The sequence below is a fragment of the Neofelis nebulosa genome, chromosome 5 (genome assembly GCF_028018385.1).
Source record: "Neofelis nebulosa isolate mNeoNeb1 chromosome 5, mNeoNeb1.pri, whole genome shotgun sequence".
Taxonomy (NCBI): Eukaryota; Metazoa; Chordata; class Mammalia; order Carnivora; family Felidae; genus Neofelis; species Neofelis nebulosa.
Genome location: NC_080786.1, coordinates 45,944,623 through 45,971,006, shown reverse-complemented (window position 1 = coordinate 45,971,006; position 26,384 = coordinate 45,944,623). Strand labels below are relative to the sequence as shown.

The following is a 26,384-nucleotide window of genomic DNA, read 5'->3' as shown; positions in this document are numbered from 1 at the left end:
GAAATCTGCTTTGCACTTTTAAGGGGATGAGGTTACTTGGGATCTCTGCAGCTGCACAGTCTATCAACAACATCAGTAAAGAGAAAGTCTCACATGGTTTCATGAGCAACAGTGTGACTTCCCCTGTAGCAAACCATTTAAAACATAAACACATTGGACTTGACCAGCACACTTTTCAAAATCAGTTTCCAGGATTTCTGCTTTTATCAATACTTCAGAGAAGCCAAAAAACACGGGGCTACTTGAAGGAGAACCGGGGGAAACGTTTTCTAGCATTTAATGTTACATGCACATATGATCTCAGCTAATCTTTTTTTTTTTTTAATTTTAATGTTTGTTTATTATGAGGAGACAAGAGACAGAGCATGAGGATGGGAGAGATAGAGAGAGGGGGAGACACAAAATCCGAAGCACGCTCTAGGCTCTGAGTTGTTAGCCCAGAGCCTGATGCGGGGCTCGAACTCACAAACCGTGAGATAGATAATGACCCAAGCCACAGTTGGACGCTTAACCAACTGAGCCACCCAAGCACCCCGATCTCAGTTAATCTTTATAAAAATGTATGGAATCTGAAGGTCTGAAAAGTTAAGGTATTAAGTCATAATCGCACGCCCGTCACTCAAACCCAATTTAATTCTTCACTCCTAATCAAAACTTTCAGATTGAATGGAATTGTCAAAGAGAAATATAGGGACTTATGAGGCAAACGTTCCAATGATGTTAAATTTTTAATGGAATTCTATGTTTGAGGAAAACATAGAAGCTCACACAAATTACAGTCCCAAAAGTGATTTTATAGGGCCTTCAGGGCAATTCCAGAAAGGTCAGGTGACTTACTAGAGGTCTCACAGCTGGTTACTGTAAACCCAGAACTAGAACCCCAGAGATGATAAGAATAGGATAGATACTTGAAAGCATGTGAGCTTAGGGGTGCCTGGGTGGTTCAGTAAGTTAAGCACCTGACTCTTGATTTCAGGTCAGGTCATGATCTCATGGTTCATGAGTTCGAGCCCCACATAGGGCTCTCTGCTGACAGTGCAGAGCCTGCTTGGGATTCTCTCTCTCCTCCTCTCTCTGCTCCTCTTCCAAACGTGCTCTCTCTCTAATTAAAGAAAGATTTTAAAAAAGAAGAAGAAAAAGAAGAAGAAGAAAACATGTGAGCTTCTAAAACACTCTTACATACATCAGCACTAGATCTTTATAAATTTTTTTAATAATCTCCAACTGCATGTAAGTCTTGTCATAGATGCATTTATTATATGCTCAGGTTAGGTGCGGGGGGGGGGGGGATTTGGTAGAAGCAGGGAGAGGACCACATAAGCTAACACGTTCTGAGTGCATTCCTATACCCAGGTTCTGATAAATGTCTTATATGAACTATTTCTTTTTTTTTTTTTTTTTTTCAACATTTTTTATTTATTTTTGGGACAGAGAGAGACAGAGCATGAACGGGGGAGGGGCAGAGAGAGAGGGAGACACAGAATCGGAAGCAGGCTCCAGGCTCCGAGCCATCAGCCCAGAGCCTGACGCGGGGCTCGAACTCACGGACCGCGAGATCGTGACCTGGCTGAAGTCGGACGCTTAACCGACTGCGCCACCCAGGCGCCCCTTATATGAACTATTTCAAGTAGTCCTTATTACAATCTTGGAGTATGATTATTATCATTCTAATTTCAGAGATGAAGACACTGAGTCACAGAGACATTAGTAGCTTTCCCAGGGCCACAGAGTGGCATTCAGATAGACCACATACACAGAAATGGTCCTTGCTCCATGGCAGGCTGAAAGAGAACACAAAGCAGGCAACTCTCATTTGGCACAGCTGTTCATATCCAAAGAGTATGCCTTTTCTGAATTGTGAAGGTATATACATGTATTTTTAAAGAAAAGGTAGAATTCCTGTGTTCAAATTCCTTCCTAACTTTTCCCCCCTTTCCCCCCCACCCAGGACTCAAACCAGGGATAGCCTATGCCGAACCCTCCCCTCAGTCATCCCCGAGTGTTTCCTGACACGTATTTTTGCTTACAGTCCATCACAACTGAAGAATGGGGCTCAACTTGACACTTGCAAAATTACCAGGTAAGCTGTAGAAAAAAACGCATAGAAAATCTTCTTTCATAAATAACTGTTATTTATACTGTGTGACACTTTGGGAATTTTATTGGCTACTGTACCAATTAACAGAATAAATCCACATTTAAGCCTGGCCTTTCATTAAATATAAAACAGTGAACAGGCAGGACAGAATCACAGACCATCTCAAAAAGGACAAGAAAGATTATGTTATGATTTGGGGAAGATTTTTATACCCAAACTAAAGTATCTGTTACTTTCCAGATGTAATAGTTTAAGGTTCACCAACGCTTCCCAGGAGGTCAAAGACAACAAGTGCCTACTCTCCGATTTAGAAAATGCAACTACTGGGGCGCCTGGGTGGCTCAGTCGGTTAAGCATCCGACTTCAGCTCAGGTCATGATCTCGCGGTCTGTGAGTTCAAGCCCCGCATCGGGCTCGGTGCTGACAGCTCAGAGCCTGGAGCCTGTTTCAGATTCTGTGTCTCCCTCTCTCTCTGACCCTCCCCTGTTCATGCTCTCTCTCTGTCTCAAAAATAAATAAATGTTAAAAAAAAAATTGAAAAAAAAAAAAGAAAAGAAAATGCAACTATTTGGACAATGACCATACAAGGAAAGTTGACCGCACAAGGGCAGTTGTGCCATGGTAGTGACACCCTATAATTTGTATGACTTCTGTGTTTCATTCCTACCAGGCAGGTAGAGCAGTCACATATTGTTGATACTTTCACATTTTGTGCCAAAGAGTGACACACCCCAATGAGCAATAACGCAGCTATACCAAAAGCAAAAGGACCAAGATTCTTCACCGCTCTATCATTCATCATGTGACCACTATTAATGAGACAAATTGTAATTAATGACTTAAGTTATGCAGTAAACGAACATCTACTAAGCACTAGAGACTGTCCTCGAAATGATGTTTGCAGAGAATTTAACTCTTGGGAGATCCAGGAAAATGGCTACTGTTTTATTACACTTTACAAAGTGTTGAAGTAACTAAACCAGCTTCAAGTGGGACTTTCCGCAAGGACAAACGTGCTCTTTATCTGCTTGGCCCGATACAGTAGCCACAAGCGCTGAATGCTATATATGGCCACAAGCCCCGTGCATTTCTCCAACACACACAACGCCCCCCCACCCACCCACCCACACACGCACACACACCAAAACGGCCACATCCCAATGGTCAACACATGGACTACAATACCACTCTCACAGAGGCTGGCACAAAATGTTAATTTACCATGGAATAGGGTTCTTATGTCAGTGTCTTTGTTAATCTAATTCAAAAGGAGTTGGAGAAGGAAGAGCAGGAGAGAAAATAACAAAGGAATCCTCACCCTCAATTATCACTCTGTATCAAGCTCTGAGCTAAATAATACAGGTAATAACATCTTAGTAAACAAGGAGTGTGTGAGAAAATAGCCTTTACACTGTAAAAACACCTTCTAATTTTCTTAATTGAATCACCAAGCTACCTGTCATTAAAAATGTTCCCTACCTTGGCCAAGTTTTTTATTGACGGTGAAGAACAACATGATAAAAGTAACTGGGTGAAGAGAGCCACACACGTTTAATGTTCATTGTTCCGGAGAGTGAGCTCTGTGCACAGAAATGCTTCTGAGCACACTCACCAGCTTTGGGAGAATCTGGGGCAAAGATACATAAGAGAAGAAATAATGGGAGTGGCTGGCAAAAAAGAACACAAACTTAATTCTTTAAAAAAAAAAATCAGACAAAACTCTATATCAAGTTTTGAGCCTTCCAGAGCAACTCACAGATGGTTCTTCCTGCTAAAGAACCATTATTTTTTCTTTCTACTACCATATTATTTCATAAAATAATTCATAACAAGTTTAACAACTTACTGTTTAAGCTGCATTATAAGTGTGGAATTTGTAAATGAAGAAATAGCCAAGCCTAGGCCTAGCCTACTGAATTAAATTATTCCAAAATGTTAATCTTATACATAAACTAAGGAAGTAAATACTATGAGGTGACATAATCAACAAGCTCAACACCAGACTGACAAAACCACCATAACCACTGTGGAATAATGCCACTCGCACTTGGTATCTGTCATTTATGAGACACAGTGTTTGTTAAATACTATTTTTGACATTCTTATTTAAGACTCCATCTTTAATAATAACCATAATTGATCAGTAAATCATTTCATAAGAGTGCTTGTCCATACAATTAAAACTTTAAAATATAACGATATACTGAGCAGACACACAATCCCAAACCAACACTGGGATGTATGGGTCTTCCCAGTCCACAGTGTATATGCACAATAGATTCAGTGAGTCAACACTAAGGGCTGAAATATCCATGCCAAGTATGGCTACAGTTTGTGAACCATTCTATTTGCACTTACAATGGTTTTGAAAACCATTCATAATTGTTGTAAGCCAGAGCCATCGGCTGACCACTTTCAGTCTGTGTCCCTTGGCTGGACCACTTACCTTGATTAAAACTTACTTGCCCTCTCTCCATTTCCCACAGGGTTCTATTCTGGGTTAGATGAAAGTGACTGCTAATAGTTTAATTGCAGAAATTAATTCAAGCACTATCTTAACCCAGGTAAAATTGCACATCTTAGAAAGCTTCTAATAACATTGATGCTGATGGGGATCTTGTGGTGCAGAAACAGCCAAGATTGCAACACTTCGTTAAGTCAAAATAGGCTTGAAAGATACTGTTCAAGACAATATTTGAAACTGGCAGCAGTTAATATAGATGGCAGCTGAATCAGGCATTTTAAACTTATAAAGCCTAATAATACTGTGGGTCTCATTGTAACAGGCTAGTCCAGCTATAAATTACTAGCCTGTGTGAGGGTATTTCAGCCTGGAAAACCAGTTTTTAAAAACACTTGTAGCAGAGAATAAAAGGGAAAGAATTAGAAAGAGGACAAGGTTACTCAGGAAGAGCCCACACTTAAATTCCAGGCAGCAATTTAAGAACCTGTTTTTGGATTATAATCATCAAAACTATCTTCCCTGTTATATTTCTTCAAAGAAGGGAACTAAAGTACATACTACACTGCCTGTCATGTAGGGAAATGAGGCCAAAATTAATGCTATTACCTCTAAAACAAAATCATTCCAAAACATAACTGTAATTATAATAAACAATATTAATAAGAAGTAAAGGGGCGCCTGGGTGGCTCAGTCGGTTAAGCGGCCGACTTCGGCTCAGGTCATGATCTCGCGGTCCGTGAGTTCGAGCCCCACATCAGGCTCTGTGCTGACAGCTCAGAGCCTGGAGCCTGTTTCAGATTCTGTGTCTCCCTCTCTCTGACCCTCCCCCATTCATGCTCTGTCTCTGTCTCAAAAATAAATAAATGTAAAAAAAAAAAAAAATTATAAAAAAATAAATAAAAAATAAAAAAATAAAAGAAGTAAAAACTCAGTAATTACCTTCCTTGTGACCTTACATCTGAAAAGGTCATTTGAAAATTGTGTTAGTCCAGGTTTAAAAGACAGAAAACAAGGCAGATGACAAAACATAATGGATGGCCAAGGGATTTACTGGGGAAATGCTTGCAAGGGATTACAGACTGAAATGCAGGTCTGACCACTGTGCAGGACAAGGGAGCAAGGAGGATGAGTGGGAAGATTCAAACTTCAATGCAGTTTGACCAAAGTTCTGACCAGAATGATGAGGCTTTCAGCCAAAGTCATTTGTCAGAGGAACTCTTCTGTCCCAGGAAAAGTCTTGTCTTAGCAACCTTCCTGTGGGGAGTTACTGGCTTCGAGCAGCCTGTGGGAAGTGTCCATCAGCAAGAAAACAGGAGTGGATTCAGAGCCCTGAGTGAGGGCTACCCATGGGTTTCACTCCCCTCACAGTAGGAGACACGAGAGGCCCATTTCCATGGCTGCCATGTAAATAAGATTCTCATACATCATGGTACTGATTATGAGATAGAGTGGTACGGCATAGGCCTCTAACAACATGAACTAAAAATTCCAAAAATGTAAAAGGTTTAAAAATGTTATGTAAGTGCAACAGGTATAGCGTAGCCTTGTAAATAAAAATAGGTATCAGCCTAGAACTATTTTTAACAAGTTGCTCTCCATGATAAGAAACTTCTATATTAACAACAATTTCTTTTTGTTTCTATTCCAAATAATGGTCCCTTAAAGGCTCTTACATTCTGTAAGAAAGTCAAGGGCAAAAACTTCAGAAATCACCCACTAGTTTTACTGTTTCTCAATTACTGATGATTCAACAACTGAACACCGGGAGAGATTTTAAAAAGTTATTTCAAAGTGTGTGCCAAAGGCTAACCTAAAAGAATAACTAGTGTTAGCCATTTTATTTTCATTAGAGGAAATTCCAATTTTCTGCCAACAGACTTTATTGATTCTGTTTGTAATGATTTCAAACACTAAATTAAAAATCAGAATAACTGCCATTGGTGGATTTTTCCTTATTTTCAAAAGACTGGCATAAAGAACCAGAAATACAACATTTTACCCAAGGGACCTGGGTGTGCATGTGTTCAGGGGAGGGTGGGGAGGACTTGAGGGAGAGGCCACTAATGCCCTGGCCACTCAAAACATTAAAAATGCACTAAAGTAACTATTTAAAATGCCAAAGATATATTTTAATTTGCCTAAAATAGCAAATAGCAGTAGCCTATCAAGGAGACTAGTAGTCTGTGGGGCACACATGTTAAGCTCTGACGTGATGTCTCCCCTCTTCTCCGACAGATAACGAGCTGAACAGCCAAGGGAGTCACGCACCAAGTAACACGAGCGATGGACCCGGAAGGAACATCACAGTTAACAACGAATTTGACACTATTGTCTTGCCTGTGCTTTACCTCATTATATTTGTGGCAAGCATCTTGCTGAATGGTCTAGCAGTGTGGATCTTCTTCCACATTAGGAATAAAACCAGCTTCATATTTTATCTAAAAAACATAGTGGTTGCTGACCTCATAATGACACTGACATTTCCATTTCGAATAGTGCATGATGCAGGATTTGGACCTTGGTACTTCAAGTTTATCCTCTGCAGATACACTTCAGTTTTATTTTATGCGAACATGTATACTTCCATCGTATTTCTTGGGCTGATAAGCATTGATCGCTATCTGAAGGTGGTGAAGCCATTTGGGGACTCTCGAATGTATAGCATAACCTTTACTAAGGTTTTATCTATCTGTGTTTGGGTTATCATGGCTGTTCTGTCCTTGCCAAACATCATTCTAACAAATGGCCAACTAACCAAGGAAAATGTTCATGACTGCATGAAACTTAAAAGTCCCTTGGGAGTCAAATGGCATGAAGCAGTCATTTATGTCAACAGCTGCTTATTTGTGGCTGTGCTGGTGATTCTAATCGGATGTTACATAGCCATATCCAGGTACATCCATAAATCCAGCAAGCAATTCATAAGCCAGTCAAGCCGAAAGCGGAAACATAACCAGAGCATAAGGGTGGTTGTGGCAGTGTTCTTCACCTGCTTTCTACCCTATCACTTGTGCAGAATTCCTTTTACTTTCAGTCACTTAGACAGACTTTTAGATGAATCTGCACACAAAATTCTGTATTACTGCAAAGAAATGACACTTTTCCTATCTGCGTGCAATGTGTGCCTAGATCCAATCATTTACTTTTTCATGTGTAGGTCATTTTCAAGAAGGCTATTCAAAAAATCCAACATCAGAACCAGAAGCGAAAGCATCAGGTCACTGCAAAGTGTCAGAAGATCAGAAGTCCGCATATATTATGATTACACAGATGTGTAGGAGTTAAGGGGTCAGGAGGCCTACTCTTGTTTGCAGTCAAAGTGTACAGAGTGTAAATAAATGTTTCTTTTGATTATCCTTGCTTCAGTCTATCAAAATACGGACAAAAGAGAATTAAAATGATATGAAACTTGGGTATCATTTGAAACTAAGAAAAACATTAAGGCATGCCAAAAAGTGAGCTAACCGAGAGGCAGTGTGCAGTTGAGTGGCAGGTTCATGACTCGGGGTTTCAGGAACAGACTGCAGAGGCAGAGAATGCCATGGCAAAGCCAGGACACTGCCAGCTAATACTGCTGCTGGGAAGCCACTTCTGAGATAAAAGAACACAGAGAGGAAACAACTCTATGTAGCTGTAGAGTTTAAGATTTGGGATCATTTTTGTCTGATATAATTAGGTACGTATTAATTGCTAGGCCCTCTGACCTTCCATTTATGAATATGTAGGACCTCGGGCAATCCGCCCTTCAATGTATTCATCAATGTCCGTGCACATCAGAAAAAACTGTATAGTGTGGAGGAGGAGGGAAGGGATTTAACTATATTTCTTAAGCAATGTATTTGAAAGGCTGAATCCAACTGACTGATTTTAAACTTAGGCTATTTCAAAAAAGAAAAACTAGCTACGAAGACAAGTGGATCTTGGATAAAACACGACATTTGCCATTATTATATTGCTATGCTGCTAAATCCTCCTGGGTTAAAAAAAGAGAATATGGAAGCTTGGTTAATAATCAAGTATATGTGGCTTGTAAACAAAAACCATTTAATAGTCTTTATTTTAGAAAAACTTTTAGCAAATCATTCTTTCCTTTTAGCTATATCCTACCTTTAATAGTGTTATCATTAGTTTAAAAATATCACCTTAATTGAAGGATAGAGTTCAATAAATTAAGTCAAAAAAGGACAGGGGTAATCTTAAATCTTACAAGATTTTCTTCTTCAAGAAAACCCCTTGAACCTTCATTGATTTCAAAGCCTTCAGCTGCTTGAGCATAGCAAGTGCCTGATTTGTTGCTCACACTGTGTGAGGAGTGGGGCAAGCATTAAAACAGGAGAACTGAAGGCACGTTTGTCAATTTGCTGACAAAGAGAGGACACTATGGCCACCAGAGACAAAGCACACACATGCATAATAAAGTGTGATGCTTTATTAGACTCTTGTAGACCATCTACACAATTCTAAAAGCTAAAGTGAGTGGAAATAAGGGCACAAGAATAACACAGACTGACAGTGACTACCATCACAAACAGAATTCAGGGACTGCTAAGTTCCTAGTAGGTGAGTCAGATTTGGCAGAGGGATTGGTAGCAAAGTGATTAAAAAATTATCTGAGGACCTCTACTGAAATGTCCATCTGTCCATCCAGATTCCAATTCCATAAATTCCAGGGGCACTCTGGCACATGAATTAATAACCCCTCATTAGGTCATTCACATAGCCACCCCTCCCCGCACTGTGTACCACTAGCCGGGTTAAGATAACTATGTTTAGATCAGCTGATGTGAAAAGGCACTTTGAAAGGCTAATTTATTCCTCCATTCTCCCCATAATGTCTAGGTTGAGTTACAGTTGTGCTATACAAAAAGGAGCAACACTATGGTTGTGAAAATTTTCTCAGAATAATGTGTCTTGTCCTCCCCATGTCCCATTTCTCTCCACTATATGACGACTCACAGTCAAAAACTTCAAAATGGTATTACCCCGTTCACTGTAATTGTGTAGGCTGTTAAATCCACGGTCACCACAGAATCCTCCAAAATACTAAAAACCTAACATCTTTAATAGCATCGAATGGTTCCATTTAGCATTCTGGAATTAACAAACACTTCTCTACCCGAGTTTATTTAATCCTCTAATTCAGACCTCAATTCTAAGAGGACTTAAAATATTTTCAATCCCATTCTAATGTTTCTAAAATAAGACTGCTGTATAGTTAGTGGGCACATTAAAGTGATGATGGTTTTATTCTCTAAAATGATCTTAGTAAATCAATGGGACATCTTAACACACAGGATCAGGAAAATAAATTGCAAGAAAGCATTATTCAGGTATTTTAAAGAGTCATGTTACAAAAAAAAATCAATATTATCATGTTTCTATTTTACATAGATACCCACACCATGGACACAAAAATTACTTTCCAGGCCAACCAAGAATGAATCATCTACATTAGTAAGATAAACATCAATAGGAATAATATGAAATATTGTGCAAGATTCAGAGATTAATAAAAAAATTACATTAATATTGAAGAAAACAAGAATCCGATTTGGCTGCTTTTACAAATTAATTGAAAATCATTTGAAATCTAGAATTTCTTACATAAAGTTTCAGGATCATATTCAGTATTTCAGGATTCTCTCAGGCTGCAGTAAGTAACGTAGTTAATTCTCCTTTTATGCAGATGAGAAACATATTCAGAGATTTTCTGAAAACAAATATTTCTGTAATTCCTAAAACTTACATTCAAGAAACTGATCTTGTAGGAAATCTTCTGGTGTGTGTATTACTAACTCTGTCACATTCATTAAACTATTTACACTATTCAATTCTCATTTCCAGATAGTATTCCAGTATTTTCTCAGTGAAACAATCAAGGTAATAGTCACCATGAAAATCTATAAATTTGTATTAAATAGCTAAGGCAAAATTGTATCTCCACATGCACACACACTCATGCGCCAAAGACAGCACAGCCTAAACAGAAAGAAATGTATGATCACCACAAGGAAATGTGATCTACTAGGAAAAAATAACAAAAAGTGATATATTACAGAAAGAAAATCAGAAAACAAGTACAAAATAAGGTTTGGGGATCACTTCAATTTTATAAATACTGGTTTCCCTCAGACTAAAAGCCATTAAGACAATAGCTAGCAAATTAATAAATACTTACTAGGGAATTAGGGACATACAATGTTGAAAAAAATTGTGCAACAGGATATTTAAAATAATCGTTCAACTGAAAAGATGTTCAGCATCTCTCATCATCAGGGAAATGCAAATCAAAAGGACAAAGAGGTATTACCTCACACCTGTCAGAATGGCTAAAATCAAAAACACAAGAAATAACAGGTGTTTGTGAGGATGTGGAAAGAAAGGAACCCTCTTGCACTGTTGGTGGGAAGGCAAACTGGCGCAGCCACTGTGGGCATCAGTATGGAGCCTCCTTTAAAAATTAAAAATAGAACTACTTTATGATCCAGGAATTGCACTACTGGGTGTTTACACCAAAAATATAAAAACACTAATTCAAAGGGATACATGCACCCCTATGTCTACTGCAGCATTATTTACAATAGGCAAATTATGGGAACAGTTCAAGTGTCCAGCAAGAGATGAATAAAGAAGATGTGGTATATATACACAATGGAATATTAACCATAAAAACAATGAAATCTTACCATTTGCAACAATAAGGGCAAGCTACTAGAGACTATAATGCTAAGTGAAATAAGTGAGTCAGAGAAAGAGAAATATCTATCTCACTCATATGCAGAATTTAAGAAACAAAACACATGAGCAAAAGGAAAAAAGAGAGAGCCAAGCCAAGAAACAGGCTCTTAACTACAGAGAACAAACCAATTGTTACCAGAGGGGAGGTGGTTGGGGGGATGAGGGACATAGGAGGTAAGGATTTAAAGAGTACACGTATCATGATGAAAAATAAAATAATCTTTCAACATTCAATAAAATTTGAAAGCAAATATTTCTTAAGGTCAACATTTTCAAATTTCAACATAATACAAGCATCTGGTAGAGGCAATTATTTAACATCCCCCCGCCAGCCGTCTAGTACCATCTAGTGGTTAACATTCATTAAACAACTGAAGAAAACCTGTGTCCTATATACAGCATGTATAAAAAGTGCCAGGCCTTCCCTAGAGTCATCTTTAGTGCTATGGACACGCACACCACCACCCCCCCCCCCCCACACACACACACACACACAAAACAGTCCCAGAGCTGCCTAGAAAAATGTGCAATGGAAATGTCTGAAAAGAGTAATTAAGACCTACAAGAAGCTGTCTTAGAGATGTAAAAAGGCCAACAGTAAACGGTAAAATACACATGAATTTCATGGGGGGAAAAATACAAAAATTGACTATTCTTTCCCAACTGACACGCAGAAAATTTTTTAATTAAAAATAATTTTTCTCTAGTTTCAAAAGTACACAAAATCCTAGTAGAGTTGAAGTGGAAGAAATAAGACCTGTCTATAAAATTTTTAATTCATTAAGAAATTCAGGTATTCAAATGGCAACTTACATTTTGAATATTCTCAGTTTATCTTCTAAACCACAATGATAAGAAATCATCTAAAATGACAAAAATGGCATAACATAGCTGTTAGACCACACACTTTTTTCTTCTTATTTAAAAACTCAAGATATGGACTTAAATTGGAAATTCCTTTATTTCACACCGTTTCATAGGCAAACGTTCTTAATATAAGTGAAGTGGCAAATTTCTCTCTGAATGATGCCAGAGGATACCCAGTGGCTGAGGTGTGGACAGTCTCCACAGCATCTCTCAGCAGTGAGCTGCATGTCTGATTGAATCAGCCTAACTTATGAACAAGGGACCAGAACAGTCACCAGATTTCCCAGAGCCTCCTGTTCCATGTCTGAGTTTAAATGTTATAAACGAGACTTTCCAATAACACTCTGGACTTGTTTACCTACACACATACGCAGACAAACACACGGCATGTGTAACCAGAGCTAATGGATTTAGTATAATGAGTGTGACTCGGTCCCTTAACCTGTGATAGTTTTCTAAAATCACATTCCACCAAATAATGAGACAAAACAAGGCAACAATAACAACAACTCCAAATTTGACAAACTGGCCTCCTGTGTAGTATTGCCTACATTGAGAACCCTGATCCAGGTTCTTAAACCATCAGCGCACAGAGAGAATATGTCCAAGGTTTCAAGCAAAATAAAAACCCGGGTTTCGAGATACCAACAAGGCCTAAACAAATTTGGGAGGGATAAGGTATTAGTCATAAATAATAACGCAGGTTTTTTTTATTCTCGCCTCTTCCAAGTCTATATGCAAGCTTCATTAGATGCCTACTTTGAGGGCACCTGGGTGGCTCAGTCGGTTGAGCCACCGACTCATTTCTTAAGGTCAACATTTTGGCTCAGGTCGTGATCTCGTGGTTCATGAGTTCAAACCCCACGTTGGGCTCTGTGCTGGCAGCTCAGAGCCTGAAGCCTGCCTTGGATTCTGTGTCACCTTCTCTCTCTCTCTGCCTCTCCCCTGCTCATACTCTCTCACTCTCAAAAATAAACAAACATTAAAAAAAAAAAAAGGCCTACTTCGAAGTCTAATATGTTCTCTGCAAATGCTATTTGAAAGACAGCTATGTATACCCCATAGATATCCTTAAAATAGCAGGTTAAAAATAAAGATAATTTGGGAATGCAAGCTGGTGCAGCCACTCTGGAAAACAGTTTGTAGGTTCCTGGAAAAACCAAACATAGAACTACCCTACTACCCAACAATTGCACTACTAGGTATTTATCCAAGGGATGCACATATGCTGTTTCAAAGGGGCACATGCACCCCAATGTTTATAGCGGCACTATCAACAATAGCCAAAGTTTGGAAAGAGCCCAAATGTCCATCGATGGATGAACGTATAAAGAAGATGTGGGATATATATATACAATGGAGTATTAGTCGGCAATCAAAAAGAATGAAATCTTGCCATTTGCAACTACATGGATGGAACTGGAGGGTATTATGCTATGTGAAATTAGTCAGAGAAAGACAAATATCATATGACTTCACTCATAGGAGACTTTAAGACACAGAACAGATGAACATAAGGGAAGGGAAACAAAAATAATATAAAAACTGGGAGGGGGAAAAACGTAAGAGACTCATAAATATGAGTTACTGGAGGAGGTGTGGGAGGTGGGGATGGGCTAAATGGGTAAGGGGCACTAAGGAATCTACTCCTAAAATCACTGCTGCACTATATGCTAACTAATTTGGATGTAAAGTTGTAGATAGATAGGTAGATAGATAGCAGATTCTTTAACAGTGGGGGAAAAAAAGAATTAACGTTATCGAGCACTTTTATGTGCTTAGTATGTACTAGTTATATTTTACCTCACTCAAACTAGGTCATTGTTTAAGTAATAATAATAAGTAGTAACCAATACATTACCATGGATACTTTCTGGTACAAAAACATGTGTTACCTGTCTTTTCTCTTGAAAGATAATCTTATAGTACACATTTCAAATAAATGAAATCCTAAAGTGAAAAGAAATTTAAAAAATTTAAAAAATAAAGATAATAAAGGGGTGCAAGCGTGGCTCAGTTGGTTAAGCAGCCGATTTCAGCTCAGGTCATGATCTCCTGGTTCGTGAGTTTGAGCCCCACGTCGGGCTCTGTGCTGACAGCTCAGAGCCTGGAGCCTGCTTCAGATTCTGTGTCTCCGTCTCTCTCTGCCCCTCCCCTGCTCACGTTCTGTCTCTCAAAATAAATGTTAAAAAAATTTTTTTAAATAAAAAATAAAATAAAGATAATAATAATGATGACTAAGTCTTACATAAGGCTTACCCAGTCACTGTCCCAAGGACTTTACATAAAATTTTTACTTCCCACAACAAGAAGTAGCTATTATCTCCACTTTACAGATGAGGAAACTAAGACATGCTTAAGGGAACATGGCTGGGAAGTGAAGGGATAGTAGCAGGTTAGAAGCCAGGGAGTCCACTCGGCTACAGGGACTGCATCACTTTCTCTTCCCATGTCAGGAAGGCACCTTACCCTTAAACTCAATTAACAGCACCACCACCCACCCAGGCACCTGAACTAGAAATCGGAGTCATCCTACGAGCCCCTCCTTCCCTCACTCCCATTAACAACTCTGCACCCAATTCTGCCCATCCACCCTCAGATATGGCCAGTCCATGTCTCTGTCCCACCTGGCCCTGCACTCAGCTTAGCTCAGACCCAGAGGGAGGCTGTGTGGTCTCAGGGACAAGCAAAGATTTGGGAGCAAGACAGACCTGAATCCCAACCGTGTGTCACACTGAGGGAAGAAAATCAGCCACTGCCAGGACTTTAAACTAATGGCATTACTGCTTCAGCCACTGCCAGGACTTTAATGGCATTACTGCTTGAGGCCTTGAGTTTTCTGCTCCTTCCCAGTCCCATGCAAACTATTTTCTAGTACTTTTAGCACTGAATGGTTATTTTTTTTAAGTTTATTTATTTATTTTGAGAAAGAGCAAGCAAGGGTGGGGCAGAGAGGGAGGGAGAAAGAGAATCCCAACCTCTGTGCTGATAGCACAGAGCCCAACATGGGACTCAATCTCATGAACTTTGAGATCCTGACCTCAGCCAAAATCAAGTCTGATGCTCAACCAGAGCAGTCACCCAGGTGCCCCAACACTGAATAATTATTTTCTAATGAAATAAAACTAACTAACATTTATTGGGCACTCCCTATGCACCAAGCACTGTTCTTAGTCCTAAATCCACCCATTTCATCCCCAAAACACGAGGAAGCCCTAGCATTACCCCCATGTTAGAAATGAAGAGGTTCAATAATATTTCCAAGGTCACACAGTTCAAAAATGCAGTTTCTTGGGTCCAGACTCTGCCAGTGTGATTCCAGAAGCTCTGGTCTTAATCATGGCTCAATACTGAAACGAAATACCTCAAGGTTACTACTGATACTACCGAAATCCTTGCTAATTATTTATGCCACCAAATGTAATTAACAGGAATAAACTCCATCAATACTGCAAATAAAGCTTGGTTTTAAGTTGAGAAGGTCTCTCAACCAAAGCTCCAATAATTTATCTAATAAACATGAAAGACAACACTATTGAGAGAAGAGGATGTTAAGTGAAGCCCATCAATCATGCTTATTTGATCATTTCATTCTCTCATAATTAAGATGAGCATATAACTCACTGTCAAGACCTGGATACTTTTGAGAGTTTAAGTCTCACTTATGGAGCTGACACAACAGGTGTATACAGGCACAGCGTGGGCAAACCAGGACATATGGCCCCCATGCTAGTGACACATAACAAAATTTGTGTCTACATTATGATTTTGTTATGATTTTTATATTTTAGTTAAACAAGCTACTTAGGACAAGGGAAAAGAACTCAAGGAATCCAGCCATCACATCAACAAGTAGCCCCCAACTTGAAGCTTCTTCCACCAAGTTTACTAACGAAAACTGAACCCCTGGAGTCAACAAAACTCTATAATGGATGCTTCCTGGAAGTGCGGATGATGTTTTCTAGGTTAGTATTTGTTGCTAGCAGTTTTGCATAATGCCACAAGAAAGAACATAGCCTACCCAAATGGAGTATTTTTGTTTGCTTTTGCTTAATGAAGGAACACATTATCTAATTCTAGTCTAAATTCTTTCTGTCTTTTACAGCAAGACCACCATGTATCTTTCTTAGCACTATCAACTATTAAGAGCAAAATTTATGATTGGGAGGATTTCAACCCATTTGAGACAGAGGCTGCATTCGCCCTTCTCAGGCAAAGGCTTCCATGGAGACACTCAACAGGCTGGTCAGGAGGCAGAGCCACAAGAGGGCCCAGGTGTCAGCTAACTTTCACAGCAGGATTAGATCAACGCCACCTGCAGGAAGTCTGTAAGGCTTCTGAAAGAGGCTGATGAAGCCCCACCCTGTTCAAGAGAAACAGAGGTTCCAAACTAGCCTTCAGGTCATGATGAAGTCACACGAGCCTAGCCAAATGTCTTCATTTAACACGCCTAGTGATCCTTGAGGATCATAGGGTAGCAGCAAGTACAAAACACAGAAACTTGGCCACACTGACTCTTTTGTTATGATTACGCCGACTGGTCCACACAAAACAGAGGGAGAATCACTGCTGTGCTCAAATTATTAACTAAAGAGATATGCAGCTCTCTACAGCATGAATTGCCTAAAACCACAAAGAATTTCTCAGTCCTGCTGCTGAGGAAATTAAATTGCCAGGGACAATCACACAATCCTCACACAATCCAGAAGGACAAACAAATATGTTCAGCTAACATTGGCGTGCTGGGCACAGAAACTGACACGGCATACTTTCAGGTGTGGCCTACACTTTGGGCGAAAACTGGAAAGAAGAAACTGCATGCGATCACCCACAACACTTCCTCTGACTTCAGTTAGGCTCAAATTCTCTGAAGACTACCCACAAAGCCTTCCCCTAAGCTGGCTAGGATGAGCTCCTCCCACACACATCACACACAGCATGAGCAAGTACAATCGGTTTGTCAGAACTCTGGGAAAGTTTATCTAACAGAAATGAAGTAATTCTCTACATTCTTAAGTCTCATTCCTGCTCGATGATTCCACTCTCAAGATTTCTCAAGGCTCATTTTCCTAACCTGTTCTAACAATTTACTAAAGAGCTGAGCAGTTACAGCACTAAATACATGGTCTTATAAATCCTCTCAATCGCCTGACCTAGGATGAATCAATATACAGATCAGGGGCTCAGAAACCTACAAAAAGGAGTTCAAAACCATGCAGAGGCAAGTACTTACACGATACCCCTAGGATAATATTATTAAAAATAGTCACAGTCCTTGTTTTAGATTAATTACATCAGCTACCTTTTTACCTACAGAATTAGAGCATCCTGTAGTGGATAGTCTCAGCCTCCTCATATTTTAGAAACACACATTCACTCAACATGCACTTCTGAGCACCTACTACGGTAGTGGGCACTGGGGCAACCCAAACAAACCAGCAAGTACAGCCACAGCCCATGCTAGCCAGGGCAGGTTTTAAAAACACACGCCACATGGGATGAATACTACCACCACCAAGGTATCAGGGACACTTCCAGAAAAGTGACCACTGAGGCAAGTCTTAAGGTCAGACGGAAGCAGAATGATGATTATCAGAAATGGTGCATTGCAGAGAAGCGGAGATGGTAAAAAAAAAAAAAAAAAAAAAAATGCCCTCTTCTACTTCCTCATTATCTTTCCAAGATATACAGAGAAGAGGAAATACATGCACCGAAGTTTTTGTTTTCTTTTAACAGTTAAAGTTCTCCATGTTGACTGTTTGCTAATAACATCAACTGAAATTCATTCCTTCTGATTCTTAAGGTCAAACACAATCTAACACCAGCAACACAGAAAATCTATTTGAGCATTTCAACTAATTGGGACAAGGTATTCAACACATAACTCACCATTAGTGCCACCCCCAAGTGAGGTTTCGTAGAGTATCTACACAATATGTAAATATTGTGTATATCAATGCATGTTATAAACTGTCACTTCTATCATCCTACCAGAAGGTGGACATATTGCACCAAAAGTCTGTTTCTCCAATATAACTCTCAGAGCTAAGTACACAACTGCCATCGAATTCACTCATTTCAAGAAGTTAAAAAATAACAAAAAGCATTGTTTTCAAATAAAACCAGCTAAGTATGTTTCAATGGCATAATTCCTACCACTCCACCACTCTAAACCAATTCACTGACTTGGGCAGGATTTAATGCTTCACACAGAGAAACACAAAAAGGCCATGTCTGTACTCAGTTTTCCTGCCAGGTTATACTTTTTAAAGTACATCAACAATCATTTTACTACAAAAAAAAAATTCATGGCATTCTCAATTATGACCTCCCTCCTCAGCATGACAATTAGAACCCTCCACATTGTGGCCCACTCCACCTTTGCTGACTTTCTATCCATGGTACCCTCGCTGTCACCATGTTTTTAAATCTCAGATTGAAATTCACCCCAATTTGTAAATAAAAAAGCCATTTAGTAAGAACCAAAGACCATCTCCTTCAGAGAGCCACTTCCAAACCTATTTCCTTTAAATATCTCTGTAAATTCATACAATGTTCATAGAGGGCCTTTTACTAACATCCTCTGTAATTCTTATCAATAGATTTCTCAATGTCCAGTAGAATCCTACATGTATTCACACACCCCAACATGCACACACAACTATAAATCACTTGCCAGCAAAAACTTTTATTTTTTAATGTTTATTTGTTTTTGAGAGAGAGCAAGCGAGAGTGAGAGAGACAGCGCGACAGCGCACGCACAAGTGGGGGAGGGGCAAAGAGAGAAAAAGAATCCAAAGCTGGATCCAGACTCTGAGCTGTCAGCACAGATTCCGAAATGTGGCTCAAACTCATAAACTGACTGGAGCTCGAACTCATGAACTGTGAAATCATGACCTTAGCCAAAGTCAGATGCTCAACCAACTGAGCCACTCAGGCACCCCAACATTTTTTTTAATGATGTAACCCAGTAAATAGCTGCTATGCTTAAAATAAATTCATTGAAAATGTTCTTACTTATCTAAGGGCTGATCAATAGGGACCAAATAAATAAATTATGGAATACTAAAGAGCTATGAAAAAAGAACAAGGAATTTCTACCAGGCTAATGTGATTAAGTCCCCAAGACAGCATGTTGAGAAAAAGCAAAGTACGCAAGTGTGTGTTACCATGCAAAGAAGCAAATGAGGAAAATCTGGGATAAAGCACTAACAATAAAGTTGTTTCTGTACTTATTTAAAGATTTTGGGATAAGGAACAAAACAGGACATTTATGGAACCAAGAAGAAACAAAGTCAGCTTTTAAGGACAGCTGACAACAAGCTGGATGGAAACTGACTGGAAACAATAACAGACATATTTGGGGATTACGTTAATCCCACTCTATTTGTAGTACGAATACACAAGGGATATTTATATATAACCATTCTTAGTCCTGAAAAGACAGAGTCCAGCCTGGAAACAGTGTTGGAGAAAGGAAATGTAAATGTGTCTGTGAGCATGTGGGTGGTAGTAGCCATCATCTCGAGGGTATGTGAAGAGTTCTGAGAAAAAGATGTATCAGGATGAAGTCATACAGTACTCTTTGGGTTCCAAAAAGGAAATGGGAAGGGGCTGCAGGAACACAGAATTATACAGCATAAATCAAACAGTACAGAAGAAAACTTTTTTTTTAATCTTTTTGTTTCTTTTTTTTTTTTTTTTGATAGCAAGAATCCTGAAAGCAGGGAACATGACCTCTACCTACTTATTATTTTATTATTATTAATATGATCATTAATATTTGTATTGAGTCTGGTATCTAGTGGTGCTGAATATAACAAACATCTAATTTTAAAAATACATAATGATATGATCAATAGTTTGTCAGGATAAAACACTTTTGCAAACCTTAATAATACACTTATTTCCAATTCCAAGAGAGAAATACCTGTACAAGATCATCTTCACATTTAAGCATATCCACAAAATGCCCGGGATACACCTCAAGGAAATACAAAATGGTGGCAGGGCCAATCTGCACTCCTGCGTTGAAATAGGCTGAGTCATCCACAAATGTGTCCATATTTCCCGTAACTCCACATTCTGGGATGGCTGGGGCCAGTTTCCAAAACCTAGGTGACGCAGTGAGGTGCACAGAAAAAGGAAGACTCCACTCTTAAGACTTTTCTGCTAAGAGGGAGTAACAGCAGACAGTATAAGAACAGATTTACATCATTCATTTGCACCCAGTGGAGAAAAAAACCGATGAGAGAAGTGATCGGAAATATAAAACTATGAAAATAAAAATATAAAATATAAAAGGCCTCAGGAGAAGTCAGACAACATTGTTTTCATTGCATAAGCCTGAGGCCTTTTGATACCCTTCCTTCCTCCTTGGGTTTCGCCTCATCTTTGGCTGCTCTAGTCTTTCTCTCTCACTACGTCTATGAATGCTCACCTCATTACCACCACCCTCCTGGTACTCTGATCATCAAAATTTCTGCTCTCAGGGCAGACATCTGCATGGGTGTCCAAAGCCAGAGCAACAACTTATAAGGGGACCCCAGCAGCTGGAGTGAGCTGAACAGAAGAACAGGTCTAGAGGTAGGGCATCTGCCCAAAGATGAAAGTTCCTCCAAGTGTTATATGATCAGAGGCTCCAAAACAGGAAGGTAGGGATGCTCACACTTGGCCACATTTCAGATTTACCAGAAGACATTTGAAAATATAGATTCCTCAGCCAAAACCACAAGGATTCTGATTTGGTTTATTTGATGAAGTGTCTTGGAATTTGCATTTTTAAGGCTCACCAGGTGATGTTGATGGCCAGTCAGATATAGAAACAAACAATGACTTCAAAAGAGTCACAAATGGGGCGCCGGGGTGGCTCAGTCAGTTAAGCATCCACTTCAGCTCAGGACATGATCTTGCAGTTTGTGAGTTCAAGCCCCGCATCAGGCTCTGTGCTGAGAGACAGTGCAGAGCCTGGAGCCTGCTTCAGATTCTCTTTCTCTCTGACCCTCCCCCAATCGCACTCGCCTCTCTCTCTCTCAAAAATAATAAACATTGAAACAAAACAACAACAACAAAAAGATCAGAACTGCTAGGCAAGCAGAGGGCAAATGGGACAGTCCAGAGGCCGGGGGCAGGAAGAGGTAGCAGCTCTGGGTATTTCCTTCAACAGTCTCCCAACTGTGAAAAGATGAACCACAAGACCTGGCCTTGCCGCCATCAGTTGGGCCCTATGGTCCAAAACTCTACTAAGGCAATTTGTCTTGAGACATGCAGTCTTAAGAACACAAGATGAACAGATAACTCACCAAGTTCTTCTCGGATGCTTACATGTTCATCTTCCCTCAATTCCAAGCCTCACCCTCTGCCTCTACCGCCGGCCCTGGCGTCTGGAGTCTTCCATCTGCCTGCCATCACTCTCTTTGCGTTCCTCATCTCACACTAAAATGCGGTGTGATTACACTCAGCAGTTTTTGATGAGAAAATACACTTTTCCTGTGTTCCCAACAAGGACGGGCCCGGTGTACCGGACTCTCAGATGCTTCGTGAATTAACAAATCTGTGTTCTCTATTCATCTGATTCTAAAAAACACCCACAGGGCTGGGGAAGGAATCCTCGACTGTGGCTCTGAAGGCCAGCTGCAAAGTCCAGTCCTGCCACCTACTAGCTTGGACAACTTAAGTTTGCTGCGGCTCTATTTTCTCACTGTAAACACAGGCATGGTTACCCCTCAAATGGCTCCCATGTGAATTGGCTGTAAAAGAATCTAATACAAAGAAAGTGCTTCTGAGCTGAGTGTGGGAGTGTGCATCTGTGGTTTGATCCAGTCTTTGGCAATGAATGTTCCACTTGAGTCCCCAGCTGTCCTCTCCATGCCATCTTGCCCTGCTACCTGCCAATACAAGTATAGACAAATGCCACAAACGGGCTTCCCACAAGTCAGGTTTTGTTTAGACTTACATTAATCTAAAAAGTCTTTGATTTAGATAACAACGTGCAAAATTGGGGGAGACCTAAAAGTACAGTCAAGAGCACAAGATCCAAGAACTGCTCTGCCAGAGTCCAAATCCCAGCTGGAGGAACTGTGGAAACTTACTTAGGATTGCTGTGCCTGTTTCCTCATCTATTAAGAAAAAAGGTGGGGGAGGGGATAGGAATGGAACCCACCCAGCTGACAGAGTTGTGAGAACTCAGCGAGTTGAAACACATAAAACACATTTAGAACAGGCCATACACTCAGCACTGGCTCATCCACAGATGAGGCAACACTGGACCCTGACAAGCTCCAGCCATGGCAGCTGACCCCATGGGTGGGCCACGAGCTCCCTACTTCATCATTTCTTCATCCCTCTGGGTCTTACACACCATCTACCTCACTTATCTAGACTACCAGCGATCACATGACCACCTATATAGGGCTATCTCCTTGGCCTTAGACTTTGCAAGACCTGGTACCGGGAGGAAAACAAGCAGGTCCAGTGAATTTAACTACATTTCCTCCCAGTCACCCTCAGTAACAGGTATGTAGTGCACTCCATGGCGATTACAAGCAGCATAAGAGAGCAAGGGGACAATTAATGGGTGCTTCCGGGACTGCGAGAATAAACAGTGCCTCCAGCTATAAATCAGGGAAGTCTTCAGAGCTGCAGCTAAGAGACTATTAGTGCCAAATCATCCATTTAATCAGCGTCATGTTTACATCCAAAGGGCTCTATAGTGCGCCTGGTAATAATAACCAGGCTCTGAAGGCTAGTCCCTACCTCCATGTATTTACCCACCACAGCTCGTTGCAGCTGAAGCCAACGAGCCTGGAGCCTACACGCACACAGGTGTTCTTAGCCCCAGCAGTCCAGGCAGCAGCAAGCACTGCACGGGCCCCGACCGGCACAGAAGAATGGATCCCTCACACAGACCATAGTGGGCAGTCTCCCTAAACCATCTGTGGGTCCCCTGGGGCCTCTGCTGAGAGTATGAAGGACCAATCGTTTGTGAGGCACAAAATAAGAAAAGAAACCGTGCTTCATGAGGGAAGAGACCTGGGTCTGAGTCACAACTCCATGTCCAGGGTCTGGGATACTGCTTACCACATAGTACATACAAAGTATCTAGAACAGCACCTGGTTTATCAGAAGCATATAAACAAGTGCTAACATTTATTGTGACTGCTAATCTATACTTTTTTTAAGCAAACTGAACTTTATAAGCGAAACCATGAGCCCATAATCTGGCAATGGAACAACCTGAGTGAACACACCTGGTATTCAGGGGTCTTATAAAGGACATTAGAGGTCATGGTTTTCTTTCTTTCTTATCCGGTACTGAGTCACACTTTGATAAGGGCTTTGCACCCAAACACTGAGTGCTTCTCAATCTAACTGCACACTCTAGTTCAATAGGAAAGGTACTGGAGCTCTCTTCAGGACATGACAAATTATACCAGGTAACTTGAACTAAAAATAGGAAGTGGGTCCTGCCTCTCGCCTTCCAAACAGCACAAACCAAGCAAAACGTCAACAAGCTATGTGTTTACCTGAAGTACTACTCCTGATCTGTCAGTAATGCTCAAATATGGAAAAATTAATGTGGAGAACAAGTGACAACAGCAGCACCTCTTATCTAACACATGTGGCCACTGATGTCAAAATGCTTATTTACTCCAATGCTGGTTCTGCATTTCCAGGTCACCCCAATCACCACCTATTTGTGAGCAGCTAGTTACACTGGGTGGCTGTTGCCAAGTTCCTCCTACCAGTGTATTTCAGACAGAACCACGTCTTACCCACCACAGCTGCCACCGTGGACTACCACAAGTTGATCTGGCAAAGATTAAGAAGAAAATCTATTTAGATTGTTGCCTAGCTCTTCGCTTGCCAAATGATGTGGTGATGTTGAAAAAAGTAGAAAATTTCAAGAAGGGGGGGTGGGGTGGAAGCCAGGGTTACTTTGGATCACTGAAGGAAAAGAAGTAGCACAAAGGCCAGCCTGACACCCACAGAGATCCAAACATCTCTCTTCTGTTTCCATTTCCTGGCAGCAGTGAGTAAATTCTGACTGACCAATTCAGCTGTGATAGGAGACCCATTATTTTGTGGTTTCTGTCAAGTTCCTGATTCTCATCTGTTCTTCAAGATGAGCAAGAACTCTGCGTGTAACAGACTGTCTCTGGAGTGTATATTGAGACGTATTCTGAAATGAATGCTGTTTGACTCACAGTCCAAGGGCTGCAGACAGGTAAGGAAACAGATTTTCTGTGAGATAACGTGAGCGCGTATGAGTGGTGTTATGAGAACAGAAATGATCTGTGCGCTGGGTGGCAAGAATGCCCGGTAACACTAGATGATTCCCCATTCTTAGTAAGTCGCTTTTTGTTTGAGCACTATAATTGGTTGCTATGGGATTATATTTGCTCATACTGAGTCTGGGATCCAAATCTGAAATTTTATCATTGATGACTACTTAGGATTTCCAATTTGGGTTATTCTGTGAAGAAGACACATCAAAGAGAGTGCCTAAAAGGTATTTATGCAGGACAAACATTTTTAAAGGTTGTAAACGTATATCAAAATTGCCTCTAAGAACTATACAATCTATTATTACTACACATATAAGTCAGTGTGAATGTTTGTTTGTACTTGTGTGAGTCCACATATAACATAGTTATTACCTGTATGGACATATACTCATAAAGGTAAAAGCCTGTGTCTTTGCTGGTGTTGGCATAACGTAACCCTACTAATATCTAGTAAGATATTTATTTGCCTTTAAAAAGAGTTATAAGCTACAAAAACACCTATGCATAGCAAAAAATTGAGTTAATATGCTACTTACTATGGTTTATGACTAATCAGCTAAATTATTTCAAATATTTTAAACATTCTGAATTTAAATTACACACAGGGGAATTCTACAATGTGACCATATTCAACCAATCTCATGCAATCCATCTAGTCCAGAAATATTTTTTTTTTAAGTTTTTATTTCTTTCCATGAAGAGAGAGAGAAAGCAGGGGAAGGGCAGGGAGAGAGGGAAACAGAATTCCAAGCAAGTTCCACGTTGTCAGCGCGGAGCCCAATGTAGGGCTGGATCCCACAAACCCAGAGATCACAACCTGAGTCAAAATCAAGAGTTCAATGCTCAACTGACTGAGCCACCTAGGTACCCCCAGAAATAATTTTTTTGGTAAAGTACACCTAATCCTATGGAGAAAATCAATCAAAAATCACATTGGTTTAAAAAAAACACACACACACATTGTAGTTCACATATTCTTCTTAAGAAAAACAGACTTGAATACAATTTTAGCACTACAAAACTTAAATATCATTGATAAGTTATAAAAAAACAAGAAAACATAATATACTCACCATAAAATATCAGAATAATATACTTTCATCATTTTTGAGCCTACAAATTTTATACTCCAATAAAATCCATAAATACACAATAATCGTATGCACACACATACACAACTGGTAACATACACATAAACTGTAAGTTATCGCATCCATTATAGTGTGCTAAGGAAGAAATGAAGGCACAAATGAGATACTCAAAGCATGAAGACACAATAGGGGGAAGTGGGCAGGGTGTGGGGAAAGAATTGCCATTGACTGAGATATTATAGTGCCCACCTCACACTTGAAGAAGCATGTAAAGAGCATTCACTACCCTGACGAAGACCATCCAGCTGATCTCACCAAGAGCCTGAGCCCTTGAGCACATGCAAGTCACTGGTACTCCATTCACGGCAGCTCCCAAAGGCTACAGGGTTTCTTTCAATCAGCCCAAACTTACCACTGCTACACCTGCTCCCTCCCCTTCCACCACACCCTACCCAATCACCAATCAGCAGGTCCTAAAATCCTCTTGGACTGCTTTCATCCTCAACCATGCATTTGTAGGATAGTATTTTTTTAATTAATTTTTTAAATGTTTATTTCTTGAAAGAGAGCACAAGCAAGAGAGGGACAGAGAAAAAGGAGGGAACAGAGGATCTGAAGAGGACCTGGAGCAGGGAGCTGACCACATACAGCAGGGAGCTCCATGTGGGGCTCAAACTCACAAACTGATCACAAGATCATAAGATCATGAGATCACAAACATCACTACCTGAGCTGAAGTCAGTTGCTCAATCAACTGAGCTACTCAGGCACCCCTGGAGGATAGTATTTATAATTCTCTGGCTATAACAATGTTGGACCTAGTATCAGGCACACATATT

At 40.2% G+C, this 26,384-nt stretch overlaps 3 protein-coding genes across 10 annotated transcripts in view; 2 read left to right on the top strand and 1 right to left on the bottom strand.

Moving 5' to 3' along the window:
* The window catches only part of MED12L (mediator complex subunit 12L), a 332,574-nt gene that overhangs the window by 128,688 nt on the left and 177,502 nt on the right, over positions 1–26,384 (bottom strand). The gene's annotated exons all lie outside the window — the stretch shown is intronic.
* On the top strand, positions 1,951–7,916 carry GPR87 (G protein-coupled receptor 87). The gene is made up of 2 exons (XM_058730227.1): positions 1,951–2,080; positions 6,798–7,916. Exons 1-2 carry the CDS (start codon positions 2,047–2,049, stop codon positions 7,838–7,840), a joined length of 1,077 nt encoding a protein of 358 aa, XP_058586210.1. The 5' UTR covers positions 1,951–2,046; the 3' UTR covers positions 7,841–7,916.
* Positions 1,966–26,384, top strand: part of P2RY14 (purinergic receptor P2Y14) — a 78,169-nt gene continuing 53,750 nt past the window's right edge. For 2 of the 5 annotated variants that reach the window (XM_058730233.1, XM_058730230.1), the window contains exons 1-2: positions 23,919–24,393; positions 24,623–24,678. The gene's annotated coding sequence lies outside the window, so the exon portion shown is untranslated. Of the gene's footprint in view, positions 2,081–15,958; positions 16,133–23,918; positions 24,394–24,622; positions 24,679–26,384 lie in introns of those variants that run through there. The other 3 variants (XM_058730231.1, XM_058730232.1, XM_058730229.1) reach the window with 2 other exon arrangements.